The sequence below is a fragment of the Sceloporus undulatus genome, chromosome 5, assembly GCF_019175285.1.
Source record: "Sceloporus undulatus isolate JIND9_A2432 ecotype Alabama chromosome 5, SceUnd_v1.1, whole genome shotgun sequence".
Taxonomy (NCBI): Eukaryota; Metazoa; Chordata; class Lepidosauria; order Squamata; family Phrynosomatidae; genus Sceloporus; species Sceloporus undulatus.
The window spans coordinates 42,883,215-42,895,431 of record NC_056526.1 but is presented as its reverse complement, the minus strand read 5'-3'; the positions used below and the strand labels follow the sequence as shown (position 1 = coordinate 42,895,431).

Here is a 12,217-nt window from a genome sequence, read left to right as displayed (position 1 = left end):
ATCTTATTGAAGAGGTGTAGCTGGAACTGTTGGCAAAAATAACTGGAACATGAAAGCTCCTCCAAGTCTGCTGCAGTAATTCCAAAAGTTGGAGAAAGAATCAGAAGACCATATCTCCTTTTGGGTATTAAATGTCTTCTGGCACATTATGAACTAACATATTAATGTTAACACAAGATGTTGTGGATTAGAGTTCGTTTAATTAGATGCTTGAAATATTACCCTCGATTTTCCATATAGAAAGGTATGAAGCCTTCCTCACCAATGTCACTACCTTTCCATAGTGATGAGTTGCATTCTCCTCTGAGGAAAGAGGGCAGCAATGCTGCTGGTAGGTTCTCCCATGTCAGACAGAATCTTGCTGAGAAGCCAGATTAAATGTGCTAAATAGCTACTGGGTAGCATCAGTTATGGTGGGGGTAGGGGGTTGACACCAACAGGAGATCTGCGAGAGACAACATCAGTGGCACCATAGCTAACACTTGCACAGAAGGAGGCATGTAAACCCCTTTTGAAAAACATTCAGATCTAAGATGACACAACCCAAAATGAAACAAGAGAAGGGAAAACTCCAAGGTCAGATGGCATGCAGAGCACAACTACAAGTAGCACTGTAGCTAATGATGCAACAGGCCTCAAGTTAAAAGGACAGTCAGCTGTTGACACTTTTGTAGTAAGGTGGAGGTAGAGATTGGGAGAGTTGGGAGGGCTGAGGAGGACCAGGTAGAAGAAATGAGGGAAGGAACCCCGGGGGAGGGGCCAGAGGAAGAGAAGGCGGGGTGTCAAGAGAGTATAAAAGAGGAGGAGAGAAGTTGTTTGGGGAGAGGGAGCGGAAGAGGGGGATGCGGCGAGGCAGCCGAGTTGAGAGAAGGAAAGGTGACTCACAGCCCACAGCGAGTGGGAAGTCCCGTGTCCCTGGTGGGCCGGGCGAGCCCTCGGAGGCCAGGACCACACGAGGCTGTAAGATTAATAGACTCTCGAGTGGAGGGAGACTTCGGGTACCCGAGTGAGGGCGACTGGCGCTGTCGGGACCCCAGGAGTCTGGAAGGTGAATGGTGGGACCCAAAGGGAGGCAGCTGGGAGCAAGGCCCAAGACCTCAAAACTGGGAAAAAGCAGACAGGGAGGCGCTGGAGAAACACTCAGGGGGAAAGTGAGGCGGTGAGCCCAAACCTGACCAGAACAAGGAGCCCAGTGAAGGCCTACCCAACGCAGCCTGCTAAAGGGGACTTTGAGGCACCAGTTTTCTTGGCCTGTTTATTTTGTTGCATTACCTGTTGCCAATAAAGGCGTTATTGTTGCTGCAATTCAGTGGTGAAGGAAAGTTTGTTTCCCATGTGGAGAAGATTTCCACTCAATCTGGTCCCGCCATGCACCCTGCTACGCCAGCCCCACCCACAACCTTCAATAGCAAAAACATTTCTATACCGCTTATCAGTGCACTGAAGCATTCCCTAAGCGGTTTACAATGTGTAAGCTAATTGTCCCCAACAATATGGGTACTCATTTTAGCGAGCTTGGAAGGATGCAAGCCTGAGTCGAGCCTGAGCCCCTGGCTGGTATTGAACTCACAACCTTATAGTTTGTGAGTGAGTGGCTACAATATAGGCATCTAATCACTGCACCACCAGTACTGTTCAGAAGTCTGAAGCTGCACTACACATACTACAGAAAAAAGAAATGTGAGAAACATGAATCAGTAAGCTAGACACCGGCAAATAGAAATTGTATATATAAACATGTATAGAATCATAGAGTTGGCAGAGACCTCAAGAGCCATCAAATCCAAGCCACTGCAGGAATACACAATCAAAGCACCCCTGACAGATGGCCAGCCAGCCTCTTTTGAAAAACCTCCAAAGAGGGAGACTCCACCACACTCTGAGGGAGTGTGTTTCACTCTTAAATAGCTCTTACTGTCAGGACGTTCTTTCTAATATTAAGGTGGAATCTCTTTTCCTGTAGTTTGCTCTGTGTCCTAGTCTCTGGAGCTGCAGAAAACAAGCTTGCTCTATCCTCAATATGACATCCCTTTCAAATATTTAAATAGGACTATCATATAACCTCTTGTAATTATTACTTGCAATAATTACATTATAATACTTGGAGTGAGTGAGCTGAAGTGGACAGGAATGGGATAATTACAACAGTATTCTACTCAGATAATGAAAATCTAAGAAGAAATTGGGTTGCATTTACAATGAGGGGTGATGGAGTAAAAGCAGTCAAAGGATATAATACAATGTCTGACTGAATCATATCAGTAAAACTTCACAAAAAAACTCATCAATGTAACCATACTCCAAATTTATGCTGTAACTACAAAGGCAGAAGAAGAAACTGAAAGATTCTATGCTGAAGTCCAGGAAGAAACTGATCACACATTAAAACAGGACTTCTTTGCCACAGGCATGCAATCATATGAATGCAAAAGCAGGAAACAGGGTACAGGCCATGAACAAGTAATGTTAAAGATTGTAGGAAAATTTGGCCTAGAATCAAGAAGAAAAGGGGGGAAAAGAGGAGACCAACTGACTGAATTTTGCAAGGCCACCAGTTTGTTCATTACAAATACAGCCTGCAAGCTGCCAGAGACAACTGTACATGTGGACATCACCCGATGGCCAATATAGAAATGCAATAGACTGCATAATTGGAAGCAGAAGATGGAGAAGTTCCATTCTCTCTGCAACAATAAGACCAGAAGCAGACTGTGGTACAGACCATGAACAAGTAATATCAAAGATTACTGTGAAGCTAAAGAAGAATGCGAAACCAGGCATTGTGCCAAAATATAACCCGAAGAACATCCCCATAGAATTTAAAGATAATGTAAAATAGATTTGTACTATTAAGCCTAATTGACCATGAATCAGAATGCTGGACTGAAGCCAGGGACATTTCAGGAAAGAATGCAAAAATACACTATCTCTAACCAAAAAGAAGGAGAAGTTTCAAAGAATGACAAATGAAAATTTTCAAGCAGTTAGAGATAGACATGGCATTGTAAAATTGTTGTCCCATTCTATACAATGGGACTTGAGCTTCCACGGAATTTGGTATTCACAGGGGATCCTGGAACCAAACTCCAGTGTATACCAAGGACCTACTGTACTATAATAATCAATGCAGAGAAACAGATGACAACAAAGAAGAAGAAAACGAGACCTATTCCACAAGAACTAAGAAATCAAAAGTAAATTTAAATTAAGAGTGGGGATGCTCTGTGACTAGCAGGGGGACACGTTGCACAACTAAGCATAAATAAATAAAACAGTGATTGAATCAATACATTGAAGAACTAAATAAAAGAGATGAAAGGATGACAGATTAGTTCAAAGAAGAATCACTTGAAGATGAACTTTCAATTTTAGAAAGTGAAGTAGAAGCTGCATTTAGGGAACTTGGAAGAAATAAATCACTGGGGACAGAGGGCATATTAATACTGTAGAGCTAAGTCAAGCTACAGAGACAGAATCTACTCTAGTTCTAAGTAAAATCTGTCAACAAATGTAGAAAACAAAACGTGTGGCTCCTCAAAGCATTTTGTAAGGCCCGCAGGGGTGTGGAGGATGCAGGTTTTCTTCCCTCTTTCCCTCTGCCTGCCCAACTCTCCTTCTCCTCCCCTGAAGGCACTGCTCCTTCCTCCAGGCCTCCAGAGCCCTGTGTAGTGGCTGAGGTGATGGCTGCACCATCACGAGGCAGTTGCAGCTCTCTAGCTGCCTGAGCAACCACCCAGGGAGAGAACAAGGAGGAGGAGGAGGAGGAGGAGGGCGGATGGGCGGGCTCCACTTTAGCCTGGTGTTCAGTTGCTATGGCCATGCTGATGCCACCCCAGAAACCTCGGGCAGCCTAGGCAGGAAGAAACAGCGGTGGAGATCTGCTGAGTAATAACAGCAAAATCTAACAACCTCACTTGTGGCAATATTGGGGGAGCCAGCTGGTGACTCCATGGGTTGAGGAGAGGAGAAAGGCTGAGAGAGTGTGGCAAGAAAGGGGGAGAGGAAGAGAGTCGAGGGGCTTTCCCACCCCCTCTTTCCTTCAGCACCCTCCCTGGTGGTTGAGGCTCCAAGCATTTTGTCCTAAGAGTCATGAGATCCAGGCTGGGTCCTAAAAGCAGCATTTTGTTGTTGTTCATTGCCTCCAAGTCAACTTCAACATAATGCAATTCTATGCATTATTTTTATGTGCCTTCCAAATCATTTCTGATTTATCGCTACCCTATCATGGGATTTTCTTGGCAAGACTGCATTCAGAGTAGGTTTGGCTTGTCTTCCTCTGAGGCTGAGAGAGTGTGACTAGCCAAGGTTACCCAGTGGTCCAAGAGGGGATTCAAACCCTGGTCTCCAACTTGAAACCTTTACACCACCCTGCCTTTCCTAATGTGCCTTCAAGTTGTTTCTGACTTATGACAACCCTCAGAAGGCACTACCTCACACACACATGTCCTCCGAGTCTTGCGAGGTGGCTGCCAGGAGGGACTCAGAAGGCAGTTCCACCGCCACCTGTGGCCTGGAGAGGTCAACCTATTTAAATTTTGGCTCCTGCCTATTGCTACGTTGTGCAGGTCTGGTTTAGAGAGAAGAAATGCTAATAAATGTGCCAAGTCAAAATAGTAAAGACTGAGGAGAAAATACACCAACTGACAAGGGCTCTTGATGCTGCTCAAGCAACAGATAAAAAGAAACTGAGGTAAATGGTAAATGATCAGGAATCATGAAGGTATAGCTGAGGGTGGACAAAACTACTACCAAAAATTATAGAATGTTCTGAGTATGCTCTGTGCAAGTGCAACAATACTCAGTTGTGTGAATCACAGAGATCATGAAAAAGAACAGTGGTGTTCACTATACTTATGACCTGACTGATACTAACTGTTGCGCTGCTCTAAGTGTAGATCCTGCTGGTAGTGGGTATTGAGGGAAAGAAGGTAAGCACTAGCATAGCAAGAAACTAGAAGGTATTTATAATACACGTTTCTGGAATACTTGGGCCAAAAATGGGGGTAATAGAGACAGTGATACAGTGGTGCAAAAACTACCCTAATTATCTGTGAGAGTCTCTGAAGCTTGTGCGGATCAGTGATATGAGGATCTTCGGACAAAATCCACACTGATTATCTGTAAGGGTGCATGACATCAGTTAGTCTGTGACAGCCATTAGTAGCAGATCCTTTGACTTTCTTTAACCAAGCCTCTTCCTTGGTTTTCTTTTTTGCCTTCTTCCTAACATAAAGCAATTTCAAATATTATACAAGTGCCATCATGTGCTTATCCCAGATCTCTGAGGAATGTATCTGCATGAAAAATACATTTTCACATATGATGATCATAAATTCACATACATTCTGACATTTCTACATAGAACACATTCTGGGCGCACCATAAAAATGTAAGACACTGGGCAAGATTATTCCTCCAGCTATTTATAATTGGAATATGCCTAGATTTAATAATGACCTGGGTTGTCACCTGGTTCCAGTTTGGTCTGCCAAGTTTTAACTTTGCCTGGATTTTACATAATGACCTAAGATCTCTGTGTTTCCAGAATTGTTTCATATCCTGGTGATAGCTGTTGGTTCATGATGTAACAATCATCAACTCTGTCAAGTCTGTCTTATTCCAACAAGATATCTTGCAGTACTCTCAAGCCATATTGTGAAAGTAAGAGTTAAATATCTTTGTAAAAGAATTTTGCCCATTAGTTCATTAGGCTTCCTAAGCACTTAGACCAGATGCTATAATCTGCAATTAGCTGAAGTACCTTAATTGCCAGGACATAACTCTTCCTCTATCTTAAGAGTCAGTTAAATAGCACACCAATCATTGCATTGTTCTATCCTTGATGTCCTCAGTGTCCTTTCAGCAAGTGCACACTATTCTTTTCTCACACTTTTACTATCAAAGGATACAACAGCTCACTTTTTGACAGATTACTAGTGATACTATACATGGATTTCCTGAGGCATGACCAATTGAAATTTTGGCTTTGAGCCAAGTTCTGAAGCTAACTCTAATGCGCTTTCGTAAAATACTTTCACTGAGTAATTTCTGACCTCAATGATAACACACTGAGGGTAAGCAATAAGGTTAGCACTGTGATTGGGGTTAGCCTTAGGATTTAATGTACACTACTTATATTTCCTGAATTCCAGTGTCCTCTGTGAAGGATAGGCCAACAACGTACTGACAATCTGAGCATGTAACATCTGCTTCTTAATGTATGGTTTGTTGATAAATGGAATGTTAACATTGGTTGGAACAAAAAAAGCGGGTCGAAACCGCACTGTCCACATACTAGGCCAAATAGCCACAGGCAGACTGCATGGTGTGGTGTCAAGCTGCACTGCTGGGTACTTTTTTTGTCACCTTCCCACCATGCACACCGTCACATAAACACACCACCTGTGACCTTCAACTACCTCCCATGTCCACCCAGATGCTATCCCATTGCATGTCCACCCCTTTGATCAGCCACACAGTCGCACATGCGATGCTCCGCTGGTACATGGCATTGAAAAAGCAGTATCATGGGGGGCTCCATATACACACACCCCATGCCTCCCTGTCAGACTGTCTGGTTTATGTACATTGTAATTACATCTATTGGAGTCATTGCACTTTCATTTTTTTTTTTTTTTTCTGCAGCTATACATTAGTGTGAGTCTGTTTATATGCAGGCACAAAGATGCACATTTTTCATGCTAAGTCGGAGCTTCTTTTTGCTCCACTTTTTAGCCCCAGAGTGCAGCTTCATTTCATAGAAATCATAGAAATCATAGAATCATAGAGATTCTTATTTAGAGATAAGTGTCATATAAATGCCCCGCCTTCAAAGTGGCTGGAAGCTGCTTTATTTTGCCTGTCTGTCTCACCCCAGTGTCAGAACACCTACATTGTAGGCCTAGTTCTGTGAGGAGTCTCTACCAAGACATGACTCCGAAGTGAATAAAATGTCTTGTATTGATGCTGGAGGGTTAAAATTAATGCATGGGCCATCAACAGGTTGTCTACATTGCTTTTTTGTGTTATAATATTTAGGAAGACAGGGTCTGACTTGTTGTGAGCATGAATATTTTAAAAATACATATAAAAGGTTTGAAGGCAAAAGACTTATTTTATATATATATCATTTATAAATAAAAGAAAATAATGAAAGGAATCTACTGCCCCTCCCCCAACACACTTTAATGAAATAAATACAGAGGTTGCTTTTCTTCATTCATTCTCATAACCTTTCAGCTAAATGACTGTATATCGATAAGAATGTTATCCCTAAGGGCTTATTCTATGTGATTCTAACAATATCTTTACCACATAATCATTTTATCTAAAAATATGCTAGACACCAGAATGTGATTTTATTTCATATAATACTGCTATTGAAAAACACCTTAACAGAATATTGATTTCTGATATTTATATCACCATTAAATACATTATCCTGATGAATACATTCCTACATGAAATATGCAGTAATATAATACAGTAGTACACTATTTTAAATAGATGTGTGATAACGTTGCTTAGGCAACAGAAAAACAAATGAGCACCAGAATGCATTGCAAGAAAAACAAAAGCAGAAATATGGTAATGAGGAAGAAAAAAAAAATATCCAAACAAGTCTTCAATTTTACCCAGCTCAATATAACATTATTAAAATAAATATGTCGATTGGCTGAATATTTCACTGATGAAAAATGTGCATATATGAAATAGACTATGACGCTATGCATACTTTCTTGAAAGTAAACACCACTGAACCTAGACAATATTTACTTCTGAGTAGGCATAAATAGGATTTAATTATACAGTTGAAGTCCCACACACCTCTGGGAATAAATTCAACTTAACTGAGCTCACTTACCAATGGACATGTAGAGAACTGCACTGCACAAAATGTTCCAGCTGGTAATCAATTTGTTTCATATCAATAAATAACAAAGCACAGCTATTTCACAAAATCAAAGTTGTTTTCACTCTTTTCAGTATTTTAAATGTAAATGAAATCTGATTGTTTAAAAATATATTCAAGATAACGGCTATACCATTATACTTTTTCTGGTACACTAGCAGAAATATGTTAAAAGAACTGAAGAACTATAGCTGAAACATATATAAGCACTTCAAAAATGTATGATTAAAAATAGAGGATATTAGTTATTTTGAAAATACCCAAGGTCATAACATAACATAATTATAATATGGCTATAAAAATGTAGGATAATTTGCCGTGCATTATATTGCTTTATTCATACCTCACTGTGTAATCATTAGACAACATATAAGAACCTAATTCTTCATTCAGATTTGTGTTCATCAGAACCAGGCTATTACATCTAGTAAATATTGAAAATTGTTTATAGTACAAAGGTCTGGAAACAACTTTGCTCCCATAGTTTTTTTAATAGCTTCAGACATATGGTGCTTGTTTATAGTACATAAATGGGGACATCTGCATAGGTATATCACTGAAAAGGACTAAGCTTGTTTAAGAGCCCATTGCTGACTTTATACAATGTCCAATTAATCACTGTCCTAGTATGCCAACAATGTTTAGATAACCTGATAAGCTGACTATAATACATCTTCAAGTACACATTAATATTTGCACCACATAGATACTGTCTCCCTAAGAACCACTCCCCATTTGGAACTTTGACTTCTGCATGCTTATCTGTATAAGTTATTGTCCTACATTAAAATATATACTACTGATTAAATTTTGGATACTGTAAGTACTATAGCCTATTTCTGACTATGAATAAGAGATGAGAACAATGTAGATCTGGGTGAAATAGTAGATGCTTGCATGCAATCCAGTTTATAAAATCTTATTTGCATGGATAAATTGGATTGATATTGCTTACAAGTTAACATTAGTAATATTTTAGTTAGATTTATGTTACAAATGCATTCAAGGTTCTTTTAAAAACTGGATTGGAAAAACCACTTACAAGGGGAATAAAAAGCCCTATTAATAGCCCTTTTTAAATATTAAAAATATTTAATAAGATTATGTAGTAAACATTGTCAGAAAATGATTTATTTCATATAATGTATGCACATATTCTATACCAACAGTAGAACACTGCAGATCGTTCTGATTTAACAACTAGAAAAACAGTGATGTTTGAGTGATAACAATAGATTTGTAACAACAGGTGTGGTGAGTGTTACTACATCTAGGCACTGGAAGGTATATATAGAAGGAATGGAAACTGTTTTGTTAGTTAACCTACCCTTTTCCTACCCATATTCATTTTGGCATGAAGCTTTCATAGGTTTAAAGCATCACACAAAACATGTATGCTACACAGCAAAGACACCTGGATTGTCCATTTCTGTTAACTCTTCCATAGCAAAATGCAGGTGGTTTTTAGGTCTACATTTAAAGAAACAGGCATCCATTTTCAATCACTTAAAGCTTTTTTAAACCTGAAAATACAGATTTTTCTCAGAGCATTCGGAACTGGATGCAGGGGTGGAATAATGGGCATTTATTTCATACTAATGAACATCTGAGCAATGCTGTGCTCCCTATAAGGATATTTGTTGTCACCATTGGCGAGAAAACAGTCTTCCTGCAAGGATGGTCTAGAGGTATTATGCTTTTACTTTCTTAAAAATGCTCAGAAATAAAATATGAAGAAAGCAGAAGAGTGGCTCCAAATCCCTTTGTTCACACAGCTAATAGACAGCATCATGTAAAATATTTATTCTAAAGCGAACACAAAATAGATTCTATTCCACATTGTGTAAGATCTCATGAGGCAAAGAAGCAAATATAAATGTACACTGTTACACACGGAAGATCACTTACCATAAACTGTACATTGTCAAATCCATTAGCCAGCAAGTGATTCTCATACTGAGGTAGCCCAATATTTTCCAACCATTGTCCCACCGTCTGGACAGGGCATCTGGGTGCTGAAAGAGTTTGAGAAGGGAGGCGTTTAAGTAGGGAATATCCATCCACAGGATAATAACGATGGTCCTGGGCTGAGAGGTGGCATTGCCACATTGTGTTCCGGGAGAAGTTGGTATCAAAGGAGCCCGCCAGCTTGTCAAATGAATGCTTCCAGCAAGGAAAAAAGTCAGAAGTAGCACATACTTTCCAGGGCAAGCTATAGAGTAAGATCTGCTCCTAGCTCAACATTTCATAGGTATTAATCTCTACTACAGACCAGTACGTCATTCAGTGGAGGAAAAGGCATATCAAGCTGTCAGTAAGCTGCTTTCTGTTATATGTGATTGTTGAAATACTCCACAATGAGCAATGCACTGCTAGCAGTAAGAAATCTTTTATCAAGTACTCCTACACTCATCAGTATGCAACTCCATGCTCCTTGCTCCCCCTTGCTCACTCCCCTTCATTACCCAGCCTAGGCTACACCTCGCATTTTCAATAATAGCCATCAGATAAGGCAGATTTTTTGTCTGCAAGCTGTAAGCTTGCTGCTGCTGCCGCTTCCACCTACACACCCATCCAAGCATCAATCTTGAATGATGAGAGCAGTCAAAACAAATGCAGAAAATAGCAGGTCATCAAAGGCAAGCTAAAATGCTAGAATCTGAATAGAACCTTCCTACCAGTTATGCTTTAGAGAGAGATCTGCCTGTTGTAGATGTTTAACGTTTCAAAAGACATCAGGCAATGCAATGCATTAACTGTAGCCTATGGCATGGCTTACTACTTGCTGCTTCTTTTCCCCCCTTTCCTTTTTAAAAAAGACTGCAGCGAGGTTTGCTCGGCTCACAGTATGCCCTAAACCATTGTTCCAATTATAAATTCTCTTCAACCAGCTCACAATAAATGAAAAAAAAAATCTGCTGCATGTTTTCTTGTTAAAATTGAGAATAATTTAAATTATACAACATCCGTTCAAGTCAAAATAATTATTTCTTCATCTCCCAGATTTCTCAGCCATGAAATACTATCAGACATATCAGCAAGCCTTCATTGTAATCTACTTAAAATTCAGTCTGAAAAGGTCATCCAGTCATACTAACAGTTAATGTTGTTTTTTTCAGTAAAAGAAAGAGTTGTTTTTATTTCTCAGAAACAAAACCACTTGAAAGAGATATATGAATGCTCAGTTAGTTCCAGTTACTGAGATCCAATTCAGTAAGTCCCAAGGATTCAATGGTCTACTGTAATCAGGACTAACAGTTCAGTTCACCCCAAGTTCTTTAACATTCATTATTTCTATTTATCAGACACAGCTAATAATTAGGAAACTAGAATATTAATTCATCCATTATCTTTGTCCTTCCTGTTTCATGGTGATTAAAAAATATCAAATTCAATGTTTAACAACAGAGAAACAGTTTCTTCATTCTAAATATACAAGAAAAATAGTGGTTTGACCTTCCAAGAATCCTTAGTTTTAAAGCATTCACAAAATGTGTTCACTACAGACATATTGCTATATGTACACACTGCACATGTAAACAAATCACTGAAATTTGCATAAGCAATTGTATTGTCAATTGTCTATAATCTTAACATTGCACACTAGTCATATATGAATCAGACAGCACAACAAACTATGACTCATTTCTAGTGCAACTCAAGTCACAGGGAATTCTCTTGGTGACTTCAATAGATTTTATTCCCGTTCTACAACCTGACTGCTGGTATTAGCAAACCTTTTGTCAAGTCTCAATGAAAAATTACTGAATGGACAAATATCCATTGAAAACTTCTGACTAAATCAGAAACCCAGTTTCATTCCTGGTATTTATTAATGTAAATTCAAACAAGACTTTGGAACACAATTCAATATGAGGACACAGAACAAAACATGCTTTCTAAATGAGTTTAACAAACAATAAAATTTACTTTCTAGTAACAAAAAGATCTACTGTAAGTGGATCTAAGCCCATTGCTTTAAAAGAATTTAAGGCTAGTCAATAAGTACGTGTATTATGCAAATTTCACACATTTGCATTGACGGTTAATTGTCTTCACTGACTTGCATAGATTTGTAACTATTTGCATCTATTCACCCTCCCTCTGCAAAAAATGTGCAGTCATCCAAATGCATGCAAAGCAGATGTATGGCTTCAGGTGTGGATAGTCCACATTTCTGTGGCTTTCCACAGATATTCTGGCAAAAACTACAAAGCCTTTTTCTATGGCGTTTAAGGAGTTTTTTGACCCCCTTGCAAAAAGCCGAAACTCCTGCAAATCATATGTAATTGGATCACATTCTAT

The 12,217-nt window shown here is 39.3% G+C and overlaps 1 protein-coding gene across 7 annotated transcripts in view; it reads right to left on the bottom strand.

The window, feature by feature from the left end:
• Nucleotides 1–12,217, bottom strand: part of ANKS1B (ankyrin repeat and sterile alpha motif domain containing 1B) — a 448,976-nt gene that overhangs the window by 221,319 nt on the left and 215,440 nt on the right. For all 7 annotated transcript variants that reach the window (XM_042467953.1, XM_042467951.1, XM_042467950.1 and 4 more), the window contains exon 15: nt 9,821–9,927. In XM_042467953.1, coding sequence (XP_042323887.1) covers nt 9,821–9,927 — 107 coding nt within the window. The remainder of the gene's footprint in view (nt 1–9,820; nt 9,928–12,217) is intronic.